At 34.8% G+C, this 17734-nt stretch overlaps 1 protein-coding gene across 14 annotated transcripts in view; it reads left to right on the top strand.

Moving 5' to 3' along the window:
* NAALADL2 (N-acetylated alpha-linked acidic dipeptidase like 2) overlaps nt 1-17734 on the top strand; it is a 1449120-nt gene that overhangs the window by 867575 nt on the left and 563811 nt on the right. For all 14 annotated transcript variants that reach the window (XM_054246909.2, XM_054246903.2, XM_054246907.2 and 11 more), the window contains one exon: nt 9802-9921. In XM_054246909.2, the coding sequence (XP_054102884.1) occupies nt 9802-9921 (120 nt within the window). The remainder of the gene's footprint in view (nt 1-9801; nt 9922-17734) is intronic.

Genomic DNA, 17734 nt, shown 5'->3' with positions numbered 1-17734 from the left:
CAATCCTCATGCTAGTGTTGTGCTTTGTCATTATCAGAGATGCTTGGGTTTATCATTTCTGAACTTGAGTAGAAAATTACTGTTTTAGTCAAAGCAGGCTTTTCAAACATTTTGCACATTCGGAGTCTCTCTTAGAGAACTAGAAGGGCTCAGAGTGATTGATTTGGTTGAAAATGTCAAGTCTGAAAGGCTTCAATGCATTAATCATTTCATAAGCATGAATAATTTTTGCTACCTCAAGTTGGAGAAGAAACATGGCACTGGAATGTTCCCCAGTGTGTGGAGCTCTAGCCACCCACAGGTACCAGGGACATTTTCCTGACCTAGTTACTTTTAATTCTTGTTTCATTTATTTTCTTTAATTGATTGTAGGAAATGATAATTCTGCTTTTCTTTTAGTTACTCTTCCATTGCTTCTGCTCCGTTCCTGTATAAATAGGAATGCAATTTTACAAAAGTTGTGTGCTCCTAGAGCACACATATAGCCCACTCGGTGATGTCTTTAAAAATCTTTACTGCTGATGATATTAGGAGAAAGCAAGAGAAAAGTATGACTATCCTAAAAGTCTCACATTTTTACTTCTATTGGAATGAATGTAAAAATGATCTTTTTTGCCTTTGCCAGAACTCTTGTGGTCTCAAGAGTTACAGGGGATGAGGAGGGTGAACATTTGAGGTGTAAAATTTCCTAGCTGGTAGTTCCATAAATAATTTCTTACCTGGTAATTCCATGCTTTGCTTTGACCATGTAATGTATTAGACATTGTTTCTTTTAGACACACTGTTTTATCCTTACATAAACTGTTAAAGCCACTAATCATTTAACTGGTTTTTATTTACTATTGACTGCACACTCTTAAATGCTTACGATAAATTAGTGAGGGGAACAAAGATCCTCAGCTCTAGTGAAATGTAAACATCGTATAAAAAAGAGACAATCAGCGTAAGAAAAAAGTAAATCTCTCTCTCTCTCTCTCTCTCTCTCACACACACACACACACATACATATTACACACAAATAAATGTATTTAGCTAATTATTTAGTTAGACATTGAAGCATGCTATGGAAAGATAAAAGCACAGTAAAGCAAAGTGATGGTGCTGTTTTAGGGTGGGGTGATTGGAGTATTGAAGAGGGTGCTTATAGTTGGCATAATATGATAGATGAAATCTGAAACAAGACCTGAAAATGGCCAAATACTGAGTCAAATGAATCTGCAAAAAATGTGTATTTCTAATAAGAAAGAACAGCTAAAGCTAAGACCCTATCGGACATGTGCAACTCCAGCCAGCTGCTGTAGTTGCTCCAGGGAGAAGGTGGAGAGTAATAGCAGGACCAGCGACATAATTTGTGGACTCAATGTAAAATGAAAACGCAGAATGCCTTGATCGGAAATTATTAAGAATGTCAAGATGATGACAGCAGAGCATTAAAACAAGCAGGGAGCCTTTTGAAGCACAACCCTTGTGCAACTGCACAGTTCACAAACCTCTGAGGCCAGCCCTGGTAGAATAGCTGAAGTCATGGGGCAGTATGAAGGGAGGATCATGCAGGGCGTAAAAGGCCATATAAGAATTTTGATTTTTATCATCATCCACGTTGGGTCCCCGTGATGTATTCATTGTTCTATCTCAAAACCTTCATCTCACTAATGAGGACACTGAGATCCCGAAAAGTTCATTAAATAACCTATGGGGTGACTGCTAAGTTTTTATAGAATCAGCTTTGTACCATCTGCCTAATCCTCAAAGGGTCACTGTCTTTCCATTTACTTTCGATTGCCTTCTCTACCATGCCTACTTTCTCTTTGACAAAGAAAGAATCGATAACATTGCTATGACAAATTAGATGAGAATGAGTCTGGATTCTAGAGTCAGGCTGCTTATCTTTGATTACTGCTGTACGATTTACTAGCTCTGTGACTGTTAAAATGTTACTTAACATCTCCTTGCCTTGATTTCTTCATTTGTCAGAAAGGGGTGATTCTAGTAACTTATCTCTTCTCTTTGAACTGTTGTCATGGTTAAGGATGATAATGAAGACGTAATATTTCTAACAGTGCTGGGTACGTAGAATGTACTCAATACAAATATTTGTTTTTGGTGGTGATGGTTCTGGAGCTTTCAATAACTGAAAACAAGTTTATGTATTTATTATTTATTTATTTTTTGCACCATCTTCTAGGGAATCCCTAGCCAATTTCAACACATTTTGTCTCACTCTACGCTCCAAATACAAATCTCTCTCTCCTCAGTAAGTGATTTATGATTCTTCTTTTTAAGCATTAACTTCTCTGTCTGAATATATTCACATGTTCATTCATTCATTCATTCACTTATTTTATGTAGTTCCTACTGTGTGCCAATAACTGTGCTTGGTGCTCAGAACAGAAAGATCGCTGTGGCCACTGTGTGAATGTATGAAGGGTCCCTATGTGTCTTTATCTGCATATCGCACATATGTACTTAAATATATATCTATACAGTATTATCATATGATATTTACCTAATCATAGTCCACCAGAAACCTAGTTGTTTTATTACCAAAAAATATAGATATTTCATTTTCAATGGAGACTATAGCTATCTGACATAAGGTATATAGAGCCATTGTATCAAACAGAATTATACCTTTCTATCCAAATTACCTTTGTGATATCACTAATTTTGGTCCAGAGTCAATGTTTCTATCTAGCATGATTACTGACATTTAGGGAGCACAACTGAATAAGAATTAGTAATTTGTCTAGTTTGGAAACAGCTGTTCCTGCTTGTGTGTGTGTGTGTGTGTGCATATATGAGCAAGTTGAGCTCGATCAGTTTGAAAAGTTTTTATGTTTTCTTTATTAATAAGGCAGACTTTTTTTCTTGGCATTATACTTTATTTTCTCCCAAATTTTTTTACTACCTAAAAAAGTATTTCTTTATAAAATAAAATTTTAGGAGGGATAGTGAGGGGTGGGGAGTTGGGGAGAGATAGCATGGGGAGAAATGCCAGATATAGGTGAAGGGGAGGAAGGCAGCAAATCACACTGCCATGTGTGTACCTATGCAACTATCTTGCATGTTCTTCACATGTACCCCAAAACCTAAAATGCAATAAAAAATATAAATATAAATACAATTCTAAATAAAGATTGAATATTTCATTTATGAAAGTTTTCATTAATGTGAAATAGAAATGCATGCTTTTATTCCCATTGCCACATGTATTAAACAATTTGACACAAAATATCATTGAATCATCTTACCCTACCTGTTCCTGTAAAAGGTATAAAGTTAATGTCTGCAATTATTCTCTATCACTGATGATAGATATTTTTATTTCTCATTTAATTTACTTTATTAATCATAATATTTCTCTTTCACACAGGTCATATATATCTCAATGAATATAGAGTACTCTTCTGGAAACAGAAATCATTGTGTTTAAAGTTATTTTTTATTAACTTCTAAGTAACTTTGTTTCTCCCAGTATAAAAGTCTTACGCTGAGCAGAGTGAGAACTTTAGGGTCCCTAAGTAATATATATTCTAGGGCCCCTCTATGGACTGACTTGTGTCTTCTCCAAAATTCATCCATTGAGCCCAGACCCTGCAGTGTGATTCTATTTGAAGATAAGCCCTACAAGAAGGTAATTAAGGCTAATTGTGTACGAAGAGACACAAGAGAGTTTGTTCTCTCTTCTCTCACTCTTCTTGTGTGTGTGTCTGTGTGTATGTGTGTGTGTGGTGTTTAACATTTGGGGACATAGTGAGAAGCTGATTGTCCACAAGCCAGGAAGAGAGCCATTGCCAGAATCCCAGTTGGGATTCTGAATTCCTCCATAACTCAGGTAGTAAATTTGTGTTGTTTAAACCATCCAGTCTATGGTATATTTTATGGTAGTCATTTCTCAGAGATTCTGGTTTGATAGTTCTTAAATGGGACATAGAATCTGAAATTTTAACAATAGATATTACTCAACAAGTTGATTTGCTGTATTTAGCTCAGTGGAGCCCTCAAGAGTCTTTCTCTAGTGGCTGCCAGATGCCCATTGTCCCTTCCAATGAAAAGACCTTCTAGAAATTGACAAGAAACTATCTAGCACCATCCTTGAATTCTAGTCATATAAATTGGACAGTTTCTTTGTCTTCTCTGAACATCATTTTTCTCATCTATAAAATGATGACAATAGAAGATTGCTATCTGAAGAAAATAGATTATGTTTAGTGTTCCTAGCACATAATGGGGGCTCATTAAATCTTTTCTTTGTTTTAGTTGCAACATCTTTTCTACAAGTCTGAAGCTTGATCTGTGTAGTAGTAAATTTCTTTATTATAACATAGGATCCCTTTCAGCATGCTGTTGATAAACAACACCTATGTCTAACTGATTTATTTAACATTTTATGGCACCCTTAAAAAGAAGAGGACAACCTCTCTGATTTGGTTTCGGAGGAGCCGTATGAGAAAAATGAGATTTCTATGATTTTATTTTAAAATGTTTGTGATCTGTGGCACTAAATTAAAAACTGTAGAACCACGGATGTACAGAGTATCACTTTTAAAAATTAACTTTTTAAAGTGCAGAGATCTTTGTCACAGCTATGTGTATGTGGCCCACCACTCTGTTGTCTTCCCAAAGCTTTGATTCTTTTTTCAACATGAAATATTATATTTTATTTCATTTTCAATTGTTTCTGTTGTTTGTAGCACCTTGTTCTTGGTTCAAAAATGAATGTATAGAATCTAAATTAAAAATTAACATATAGACTTTTAAATATTTCTCTCTGGTTAAAAACAATTTGTAAAACAAGAAGGAACTAAGTTGTACCTCTCAATTACTCTCTCTTATGTGCCAAGGAAACCCTCATGAGAAAAACAGTGGTAAGCACAGAATGGATAGCTTAGGTACCTAGATTTCTGTTCATTTGACTTTCCCATAGAGACCAGTAAGATGTGTCTTAATCGTTGGTATTTGGTTATAAGTTAAACATGGTACCCCAACTAGCTGAGTGAACAATTTTCTAGTGTGACTGAATAAATGCAGAAAGAAGAGGCTCATTGTAGCGACGAGTGTATGTGGAGAGAAATGACTTGGCCTTCTATCATATCGTTGTATATTGATTTGTGCCTCAGAAAAATTTAATGTGTTTTCCTGCAGCTGTGATGTTCAGTTTGCTTGAAAGGCAAACAGAAAAGACTTTCAGAAAGGATCTAGTTTTAAGGCTTCCTTTAAAGGCAATGGATACATTTTTATCATTGGCTGCAAAACCATCAGAACATTGAGACTTACGTAATTATTGATTTTTACTGCATAAGCCAAAATAAATTGATATAATGTTGTCTGTATTGAGAAATATTTTTTGTGGGGAAAACTAAAAATTCTCTTACATGCTAAAACACTTTGATTTATTAATATGTACTATTTAGAGACGATGAGTTGAAGAGCTTATTTAATCAAAATTGTTATTGTTGACTCAGCCTATTGATATGTGCCAATAATGTAAACGTCTTTTGAAGAATTGGCATTTTCATAACCGTCATACCTTTCTGATATACAGACATATCTGGATTTATTGTGCTTCACTTTGGCATGCTTCACATACACTGTGTTTTTTACAAATTGTGGGTCATGGCAACCCTGCATTTAGCAAGTCTATTGGTGCCACTTTTCACAGTACCATGTGCTCAGCTCACACTCTATGTCACATTTTGATAATTCTCACAACATTTCAAAATTTTTCATTATAGTTGTATGTGCTGGCATTATCTGTGATCTGTGATCTTTGATGTTACCATTCTCCGTTGTTATTATTTTGAGGTACCAGGAAATGTACCCATATAAGTCAGCAAACTAATTCAATAAATATTATGCATGTTCTGACTGCTCTACCCACCAGCATTTTCCCTCTCCCTCCCTCTCCTGGGCCTCCGTATTCCCTGAAACAAAACAATGTTGAAATGAAACCAATTAAGAATCCTACAATGGACTCTAGTTGTTCACATGAAAGGAGGACTTACGTGTCTCTCACTTTCAATAAAAAGAAATGATTAAGCTTAATAAGGAAGGCAGGTCAAAAGCCAAGATGGGCCAAAAGCTAGGTCTCTTGTGCCAAACAGCCAAGTTGTGAATGCTGAGAAAGTCCCTGGAGGCAATTAAAAATGCTACTCCAGTGAACACATGAATAATTAGAGAGCAAAGCAGCCTTACTGCTGATATGAAGAGAGTTTGAGTGACCGGGATAGAAGATCAAGCAAGCCACAGAAGCCTAATCCACAGCAAGCCCCTAACTCTTTTAAGTTGTGAAAAGCTGCAAGAGATGAGGAAGCTGCAGAAGAAAACTTTGAAGCTAGCAGAGGCTGATTCATCAGGTTTAAGAAAAGAAGCCATCTCTATGACATAAAAGTGCAAGGTGAATCAGCAAGTTCTAATATACAAGCTGCAGCAAGTTATCTATCAGACCTGGCTAAGGTATTAGTGCAAGTGGCTGCACTAAACAATAGATATTCCATGTAGACAAAACAGCCTTAGGTTGGAAGAAGATGTTATCTAGTACATTCATCACTAGAGAGAAGAAGTCTAGGCCGGGCTTCAAAGGTGAGGCTGACTCTTCTTAGGATCTAATGCTGCTGGTGCCTTGAAGTTGAAGCCAGTGCTCACTTGTTATTCTAAATATTCTAGGGCCCTTAATAATTATGCTAAGTCTACCCTGCAGTGCTTTAGAAATGGAACAACAATGACTGGATAACAGTAAATATGTTTACACGTGGATTATTAAAAAAAAAAATTCAACTGCACTGTTGAGACCTACTGCTCAGAAAACAAGATTTCTTTCAAAATATTATTGTTCTTTGACAATGTACCTGGTCACCCAAGACCTCTGATGGGATCTACCGGAGAATAATGTTGTTCTCAAGATTATTAACACAACATCCATCCTGTAACCCTTAAATCATGGAGTCATTTCAATATTAAAGTCTTATTATTTAAGAAATATATTTGTAAGATTGTAGCTGCCCTAGATAGTGATTCCTCTGATAAATCTGAGAAAGTATATTGAAAACATTCTGGAGACGATACACCATTTTAGATGTCATTGGGAACATTTGTGATTCATGAGAGGAGGTCAAAATGTCAGCACCAACGGGAGTTTGAAAGACATTGATTTTGACCCTCATGGCTGAGTTTGAGGGGTTCAAGATTTTAAGGAGTTAACTGCAAAGGTGGGAGAAATAGCAAGAAAACTAGAATCTGAAGTTGAACCTGAAGATGTCACTGAATTGTTGTAATGTTGTGATCAAACCTGGATGGATGAAGAGTCTTTTCTTTTGGATGAACAAAGAAAGTGGTTTCTTGAGGTAGAATCTGCTCCTAGACTCTGTCTTCCCGACTCCCAGGAACATTGTTGAAATGGCAACAGAGGATTTAGAATACTACGTAAACTTAGTCCATTAAAGCAGCAGTAGGGTTCCAGAGGATTGACTCCAATTTTAAAGGAGTTCTACTTCGGGTAAAATGCTATCAAGCCACATGTCATGAGATATATTTTATGAACGGAAGAGTCAGTCGATGTGGCAGACTTCACTGTTGCCTTATTTCAAAAAAAAAATCAAAGCTACACTGACCTTCAGCAACTGTGACCCTGATCAGTCAGCAGCCACCAACATGAGGAAAAGTCTTTCTCTAGCAAAAAGAAAAAAAAAATGTACTGAAAACTCAGATCAATATTTTTAAATTAAGGTAGGATATTTTGTTTTAGACATAATGCTATTGCACACTTAGACTACAATATAGTGTGAACATAAGTATCACATGTATTGGAAATCCAAACATTTGTGTGACTCACTTTATTGCAATATTTGCTATATTGTGGTAGTCTGGAAATCAACTTGCAATATCTCTGATGTATGCCTGTATACACAAACTAATTTATATCTTCTCAAACGAGTAAGGTTTTTCTTAATCTCTACTACATATAAAAAAGATTTTAATTTACATAACCAATTGAGTAATAGCCTTATTATAAGGCACTGTCACTGAATCACAAATAATTAGTAGGTAGCTTAGAAATGAAATGGAAAATATAAGTTTTTCTCACTTTTATACTGTAATCATTAATATTATGTGATCATTTACTTAATCAGACTTTTTAAATCATATATCAACAGTTATTTATATGGTAATAGTATCAGCAAACTAAAAAAATTATATTAAAGGCACTGATTTAATTATATTTTAATATGAATAAAATTAAAATGAAAAATCATTCTGACAGAAGGTTTTTTAACAATTACATTACCCTGGCAAATCCATTTGAAAGTACAGCTTAACTTTTCAGAGATAGTGAATGAGCTATAATCATTTTGATTCAAGAGCTACTGAGTCTGTAGCATATGCTGGACACCTGGGTGAGCATGAGTATGTAATGGACTCTTCATCCAGGAATTTCCCTGTATCGGAAACTGAAACTGACAGACGTGTCTCTTGAGAGCCTTAACAGAGGCAAAAACAGATTACTCTGGTAGCCAAAGTAGAGGGAGGCCATATTTGGGCAACAGAGAAATAAAATTCATTAGGTAGGTAACATTTGAAATGGACTTAAGTGTATTTGTAGACTTTTTACAGATACAGATGAATGTGATGGCTAAGGAAATATTTCACATCAGAAATGTTTTCTCTAACAGATTTGCCAGTCATTTGGTGGTATTCATATTTTCTATAGAAGCAATACTCTTTCTTCAGATGAATCTTTTATGGAAATGCTATGTATAAAACTTGTTGAAGTGCATTAGTTTCAATTGAGAAGGATGGCAAGTTCCAGATCTGGATTCTCCATCTTCATTTTTTCATTATTTACAATGACTGACTTTTTAAAATCAGCCTCTCTGTGGATATATGCTATAATCTGAAATTGCAGATTTACCTTATAATATAATCACTGAAAAGCATAACAACTATTGCTTTAACAATAAATAGATATTACAGAAAGTAAAGCTAAAAGCAATCATCTTGATTCATAGGAATATATGAATCTGCAGTTCAGTACTTCTCAAGGAGAAGGAAAGGATTCACTGCATGAGAAGGTTTTTATTGGAATCTCCAGAAAGGCATGAGATTTGTTTTTACATTAACACAAGAGGACTTTTAAAAATGAGTAACAGTGAGGTCAAATATAAGATAACTGTAGGTAAATAGTGGGAAATGTGACAAAGATGATAATTTGGGGCCATTTTCTAAAGTCCTGGGTTGCTCGACTGGCACATGTGGTTGTACAGGTTGTATTCTGCACAGCTCAGGTATTGTTCATTCAAAGCTGGCTATTGCACAGTCTTAAATCGTGGTCATCAAGAGCAGCTGTTCATGATGACCATTCAAGTGAGGACATTGCACTTCATTTAAATAGCAATAGAAAACTTTTGAATTTTCTTTCAAGCCTGCGAATAATATAATTGCTGTTGGACCTTAAGGAAATTAATCTTCCAGTGTCTCATAAAATTGCTCATATTCCAGAGACATGAACGTAAAATATTCCAAATGTAGTCTGTTAGAAGAATGAACTGTGTTTGTAAATTTTTAGACAAGAGAGGGCAAAGCAAAAATGACTCACACATTTTCTCAAGTGCCCAGAAGAATTGTTGTACCTTGATTGAAATAGAAAGGTCATGTTTATGGTAATTGGGACAGGGTAGGAGATAGAATTAATTCTATATTAAACATTACAAATTATTATGAATAATGTTGTTATGCTAGATGGACAATTGACTACAATTCCTCCTCCAATACATTATTTTTCTTTGTTTTTTTCTCCTCTTTCAGGCTGAAGTGATCGATGTGAGTTATGGAATGGCAGATGATTTAAAAAGGATTAGGAAAATGAAAAATGTAACAAATCGGATTGCACTCCTGAAATTAGGAAAATTGCCACTGCTTTATAAGGTTCGTCTAATGGCTATTATTCAGTGGGTGGGTGAATATTTTGACTTGTTTTGATGGAATTATATGCCTTTGTGGGCATGTATTGAGAGAGAGAGAGAGAATGTGTGTGTGTGAGAGAGAGAAAGAGTGTGTGTATGTGAGAGTGTGTGTATGTGTGTGAGAGAGAGAGTGTGTGTATGTAAGAGAGTGTGTGTGTGTGTGTGTGTGAGAGAGAGAGAGTGTGTGTGTGTGAGAGAGAGAGGAAGAAAAAGAGAGGCAGAGAGATGGTTTTCCACATTGGAACATTTTAAATTAAGATATTTAAGAAGAATATATTTATGCCCTTATTTCTTTAGAGAGAAAATACCTGAAGTCAGGTAATATTGAGTTTGTGGGACCTCAATAAAATTGATGTACTCTTCATAATGGTACCTATCTGGAATGGTGAAAATGAGAAACACAACATTCTTATCTTATGACATGTGAAACTTCTAATCTATTATCAAAATGGACTAATTATCATGTTCTCTATGTTAGACAAGTATTTAGATGATTTACACCTTTTAGTGATTATTTTGTCAACTATATAACTATAGTTACTGTGCTCAGGATTTTAATTAAAATATATGCTAAGAGAAGCAGAATTTTGATTTATTTTATTTGAATAAAAGTTTATTAAGACTCAAACAACAAGATACATTTACATAATTAAAGCAGTTAAATCTAAGTTTCTGATGATAAACCATCACAATAGATAGCCACTACTGCTCATTCTCACTTCATTTCCTTTTCCTATTAAAATAAATTAGTGGCCGGGTGCGGTGGCTCAAGCCTGTAATCCCAGCACTTTGGGAGGCCGAGGCAGGTGGATCACGAGGTCAAGAGATCGAGACCACCCTGGTCAACACGGTGAAACCCCGTCTCTACTAAAAATACAAAAAGTTAGCTGGGCATGGTGGCGCGTGCCTGTAATCCCAGCTACTCAGGAGGCTGAGGCAGGAGAATTGCCTGAACCCAGGAGGTGGAGGTTGCAGTGAGCCGAGATCGCGCCATTGCACTCCAGCCTGGGTAACAAGAGTGAAACTCTGTCTCAAAAAAAAAAAAAAAAAAAAAAAATTAGTGTCGTTATGTCAGCAGAACTCTCTGGTTCTGAAGATATGTTGGATTTCTCCTCATTCAACCTTAAATGAGCTTTGCTAATTCCCAGGTCCAAATCATTTCCAGGAATCTCTTGACACGCTCTGTTAAGAAACAAGAGAACATTCTATGTCTTTTTTTTTTTAAATTATCTTCCTATGATACTCTCATTCTTAAATCAGTATCTAATAGTAGATTAGGCAGGCCAGAATTTTAAGATACTCTTGAAAATAGAATATACAGTGATACTAAATTTTTGCTGGATAATTTTAATATGTATTAAATGCCTTAAAATAATTATATTTTGACCCAGAAATTCCTGTTCAATCAATGTATTCTGAAGTTGGGGTGGGGAGGAGCACACAAAGGTGTTAACATAGTAACCATGTTGTGACAAAATATTAGAAATGATATATATGTTTAGTTTAGTATTAAAAATCATACTGCCTTTATACCGCTGAATATGGTATCACAACTCAATGTAAAGGAGAATATTTAATGACATGTAAAAATCCTCATAAATCAAAAAAGTGATAAAGAGAGCATTTATAATAATTACAATACTAATGATTTTATTATTGCCTATGAAGGTAACATTATTAATGATGTGCTAGATAATTTTCTAAGCATTTTTAAAATATATTATCATATTAATCTTCAAAATATTCATATTGTTGAAGTAGGGACTATTATTATCTTCAGTTTATAAATGAAGTAAGACACAAAAAGAATCAGTGACTAGCTCAGAGACAAAGAGCTAGTGAAATGAAACAATCAGGCTCTCAACCCAGGCAGTCTGATTTCAGATCCCAAGTCTTGAATGTGTATGTAAACTTGTGTGTGGGGCGTGGAGTTGGGGGAGCTAGAATACATCAATAGATAATTAAGAAGTTAAATTAGAACTTTTAGCTAGGATTCCATGATAAAGAAGAGTGATATTTCAAAGTTAGCTACTAAATATCAATATTTTAAAGGAAATAATTAAAAACAGGTTAGACCATTAAACCTCTCATATCTGAGGTAGAAAAGTTTCGGAGATTGTGGAGAGAAGATTTTATGAAGAGGAATTTTGGAGCAATTTATTATAAGTTCAACTGCAGGCCTGGTGACTGGAGCTTCAGTGAAACTACCTGGAGGGCTTAATGTATATCCCCTGCAGTGTCGGGAACATGGTAGTCTGGTGTCTGATTTTATCTGAGAAACCTAAAGATGGGTTTGCTAAGCACTTAGTAAATAAATTCAAAAAAAAAAAAATCTATGTTGGGACTTGCCCGCATCCTGTAAGTAGAGAGCAGAAACGTATACATGCATTTCCCATGAGTCAGACATAAGCTCATGGGATACACAACCAGTGTGGTTTACCTTCCTGCCTGTAGAAAATTGCCACTTGTAATGGTGACTCATTAGACATTGACCTGCCAGATTAAAGTTGCATTTGTCTAGATCAAGTAAATTGCAGTAGGTACTGCTTCAATTAATTCACAAATGCCCGGGAGATCCAAATGCAGCCTTAAACATCTGTGAGCCCCAGAAGGTGTGAAGCTCCCATAGGACAGGCACAGTAACCTAGGAAAAATCCTACCCATTGAACTTCTAATTTCAAAGGCTTCTCCAGAACCAGATAGGTGAGAGTAGAGTTAATATTTGGGGAAGGAAATAACAGACCACACCCCTTCCCCAAAACCAGACCTGAGCTGGTGTAGTGGTAAGAAGATAAAATTTTAAATGAAGAGTAGAATTTTGATCATGGTGAGACTAGGAAACCTAATTACTTATTTTAGACTGCTAACTCAAATTGATTATAGAACTTTTTATTATCAGTAGTCAGGAATAGTAGAACAGTCCAACTTTTTATGTAGGTGTTTCAGGAATAGTGAACCTCTATGGATATTTTTTAAAGGGTGATGGGAAACAAAGTTCTATTGCTTTTGGCACATTACATGAATCTTGCTTGTTCAGCCTGCCAGTGACAAAATATGTGTGGTAGGGGCCAGTTATATAACTGATTGACTAGAATTATGGATAATTTTGACTTTTCCTTTTTTTGCATTTCTAAATATTCTATAATTATGTGTATATTTTGTAAACAGAAACAAGCTTTTGAAAATTCAGGTTAAAACACAGCAATTAAATTTTTTTTTAAACCCAACCTGTCATGGTGGCTCACACCTGTAATGCCAACCCTCTTGGATCATGCGAGCCCAGGAGTTCAAGACCAGCCTGACCAACATGGAAAACCCTGTCTCTACCCAAAATACAGAAAACTAGCTGGGTGTGATGGTGCCCACCTATAGTTACAGCCACTAGGGAGGCTGAGGCACGAAATTGCTTGAATCCAGGAGGCAGAGGTTGCAGTGAGCCAAGATTGTGCCAATGCACTCCAGCCTGGGTGACAGAATGAGATTCTATAAAAACAAATAAACAAATTCTAACTGTGTTCAGAGGTCAAATACTCAAAATACTCAAAATCTTCACCAGTATATAATGGATAAAGCAAGTTTCTTTGTATTGGCTGCAGATAACATTTCCATTATGAAACCCTTTGGCCGTATCTACAAAGCAGTGAGTTAGCGGATTATCTAGAATAGGGCACAATTATAAAGATCCTGACATCATTTTCCCTGATAATTTTCCTTCTAGGCCTACTAAATAAACTTAACAAAAATTTCTATGCAGAAAGCCCCTTGAGACAGAGCCTTGCCGCAAACTTGGCATTGTCTTCTAGAAAGAGGAGGCAGGTTGTCCTCTCTGCAGCCTTTTAACTTCCATTCTAGCTGTCTCTTCTGTTTTCTGTGGATTGTCCTGGAGATTGTCCTGGTAACTCATTGCTGCTGTATCTGTGAATATACATTCACATGGTAAGAGAAAGGAAGCGTGTATTAAACATAGTTATACAGCATGACTACAGCCAAATTTGCTTCAGCTGTCCATCAGATGAATTCTGGAGCTAAAATTCAGAAATGAGGTAAACTGTAATTCAGTTTGGTTGAAAAAGTTAGAAGACCAACAAACTTCTTTATGAATCATAGGAGTTAGTCATGATTCTAAATGAGCATTTGGTCAGGGAACATGCAGCTAAATGAGCAAAGAGAAGTTCATTTTATTTTGGCTGTGTACTAGTTACTAAATTATAGTTTAAAAATGAATTTGGGAGGGAATCTCTACATCTGAGCTAAGGAGGGCAAAGGGGAACCATAATTATGATATTAAATTATTAGATTATCTCCTGAAATGAGGAGAAAAATAATCTGCAGTCAAGGAGGAGAAGATCTCATTAGTTGGATCATAAATACTAAGAATGTATGTGTTAATTTAACCTCTAGGAAGAGATTAATGAGAAAATCTCCACATTGCAGGGTAGGAACTATGAACTGCAAATGTCTTTCAGAAACGTGCTGTGAAATCCACATCTTGCTGCAGAAAAAGAATCAACCAAGTTCTCTGGGACTAGCTGTGCTAGTTTCCTTAAGCTGAAGCCTTAGAGGAGAGGCTTTAGATTTATTTTAGCTATATATTTATAACAGTTTATTTTATGGGAGAGTGTTTAATTATTTAAACTTTCAGACAAAACATTTTGTCACAATATATCCAGATATCTCTCAGTGACAACCTGGCATATAGTAAAACAGATATCAGAGACCCTCACAAATTCCCAAACCATGGAATAGCACTCTAGTATAGAAATTAATTTTATAAAATTCAATAAAAGCATTTGACTTCTTACTTAGGGCCCTTTTTACCAGAAGCAATAAGAAAAAAGTTACTGTGTACCACAAGACAACTAGAAATCAAGTAAATCCCTCTGAAATGTGGAGGTTGGGCTATTGTCTGAATTCATGGTACACGTCAGCCTCCTGTCCTATAGAAGTCAATTTTGTTTTCAATAAAATTACAGATGATGAATATATATCTTGCTTAATAATGCTACTTGTGCATAATGAAATTACACAAAACATCTAAAAATTCTATTGCTTCTTTTGTAAATGCAGAAATATACATCACTATCTAGTACTTTCTGTAATCTACTAAGATATTAGTAAATATTAGCTATTTTTTTCGTTATTCTTTCAGAGTTTTTTATCTTTATGATGAGAATTTTAAAGGTCCAGAAATTCAAATGGTTTTGTAGTTTTCTACAAAGGAAATATTTTCTATGTATTCATCAGCTAAGATTTATATTTTAATATAAATAGGAACTGCTATAGGCAAATGGCTTTTAGATATGTGATTTGATGTCTACATTGTTGTCTTTATGGGGCCAGAGTATAACTTCAGCACTGCTCAAGTTCATAAAGTATGATTAGACAGACATGCCTTTGGAACAGTCTGGAGGAAAATGAGAGATGTTATTGTTTGTACTTTCAAGTTAATTGCTTCTTGCAAATTAGGGAGGAGTATCAGTATTTAAAGAAAAGCAGACTTCATACTCTGAATTCCAAACACAACGTAATCCAGAAAACAATTAAATTTAAAGCATTGAGTTAGAGGTTTAGTGAGAAAATATCCATAGATATTGGTAATTTACAATCAATAGTCAGTGAATGGAGAAATGGAAGATCACTACGAAATCCTCTAGTTTAGGCAGTTAAAGTTAATGCTGATAAATACTACATTTTGAAAGCTTATTTTATATGAAGCATTTGCATACTTGTGATATTTGCTGAACTAGAAGTTTCATTTATTCTAGTCTCCTTTTTGTTTCCCTTAAGAACATTTGTTCAATCCATATAATTGCAGTCAAAAGAATATTGTTTGCTTTATTCTAATTAAGAGAAACCAACATTGAATCTACTTTTCTTATGGTAGAAATTGGTGGGACTCTATTTTTCCTTCCCAAAATTATAATCCATAGATACATTTAATTAGTTAGTATGAAAGATATGTGGTGCCTAATATAATGGACACAAAAAAGGAAATCAATATTTATAAAGATAAAATACTCATGTGTGTGTATGTTTGTGTTTGTGTGTGTGTGTGTATGTGTATAAGCTGTATGTATGAGCACTGATATGGCCTTGTGTAATGTGGCAGTGGGGCCGAGAAGATAAGAAAGAAGAGAAAGGCACCTTTTCTAGCAAAACTTTTGATACATCATAATTTTCCCCGGTATGAATAAACTGAAGAAATCTCTTTAAGTGACATTCTATGAATATTTAAAATGTCTTTAATTCGGTGTCATTAAATGATGTTTTTACATATGTACTGTATAGGAGGGCAAACTTGCCTCTTTTTTAATTAAGACAATTTTTGAAGGCATTTTATGAACAAAAAAAGCAGACACTGTCTTTGTACTTTAAAAGAATATACTTGTTCACTGAATAATTTAATGAGGCACTTCTTACTTAATTATCAGAAATAATTACGAAAAACCAAAGCCTCCATCTTTTATGATTCTAAGACTCCAAAGCTCTTCCATTTGTCATGGAAAACATAGTCAGTGCTAGAATACAAAATTGGAAAACAATAGTTTAATGTATTTGCTGCTAGTTCTAATCTGACTGCTTCCCATTTTCCACTGGCTGAAGTAAACTACTATTTCATTGACTTAAACCAAATATTACTATATGTACAAAATGTATTTTATGTTGAGATACAACGTCAAACATGAGTCATAAGATCAAGACTTTAGACTGTGTCATTATTCTGCAATTTATCAATCAAGCTTTTGAAAAGTAAATTTAGAACAAGAATAATTGAATACTTCAAATTTTATTCCTGTTTTTAAAGTATTTTTCATGGCTTAAAATCAAATGAAAGTGTGTCTACATATCTTCAAAGTCTGTCATGAATAGACTGCATAATTTAGAAGTCATGCATGTGCTTTGCCTATATGATAATATAATTTAATTATATTTTTGGATCATTTCAAAATTATGACATCATAGCAAGTGACTTCATGTATCAGAAGGGTTGATTTTTGTATATTTCTTTTTGTAATATAGTTAGCACACATAATCTCCATATATTTATACAAAGTTAACAATATTAAATAAAGGTGCTGAGCATTTTGTTTTTTTAACTAAATGTTATAACATAAATTAAGCAAGCCAAGATAGCAAGGGAGAGAGAGAAAAATGTGATGGAAAGATGAAGAAAAGAAGGGAGGAAGGGAAAGAAACAGTAGCTAATCCCTTTCATATATTTTGCCCCCTCAAACTACCCATGTTTCAGAAATATTTTTGTGTTATATAGTACTCTAAAATTTGAAGCAGCAAGCTCTAGACATATTTTGGTCTAAACTTGTTGATAATTGCTTGGACTCATCAATATAGATGTCTGCTATGGTGCTTTGTGGTAATACTGACCTATACTTTCACATTTTAGCTTTTCCCTCTTCCTCTGTGTCTAGTTAAAAGTTCCCATTTTTCCTTCTGTCGATGCTTTCACAGCGCTTCCAATCCTCTGTATTGCTGTGTTCTCAACCTGTAATTTATTTTAAATAGTGAAACACGGCATCGCAGGATGCAGGAATGGGAGAGACAAACTCGAGTTCGAGCTCTTCTACTTGATAGTTGTGACCATAGAATATTACTGAACCCCACTGAAATCATGCAAGCTTTTTCTTATGTTTTGTTTTTCAAAATCTCTGCATTGATAATAAAAATACTCTCAATTCATGAGGTTGTGTGAAGATTAAATCTGAAAATGCATGCATGCTAAATTCTTAATTAATGTTAAATATTATAATTAGTAGGAA

This window comes from Callithrix jacchus, chromosome 17 (genome assembly GCF_049354715.1).
Source record: "Callithrix jacchus isolate 240 chromosome 17, calJac240_pri, whole genome shotgun sequence".
In the NCBI taxonomy this organism is placed as follows: Eukaryota; Metazoa; Chordata; class Mammalia; order Primates; family Cebidae; genus Callithrix; species Callithrix jacchus.
Note: the sequence above shows the minus strand (reverse complement) of the source record. Positions and strands in the feature narration are given on the sequence as shown.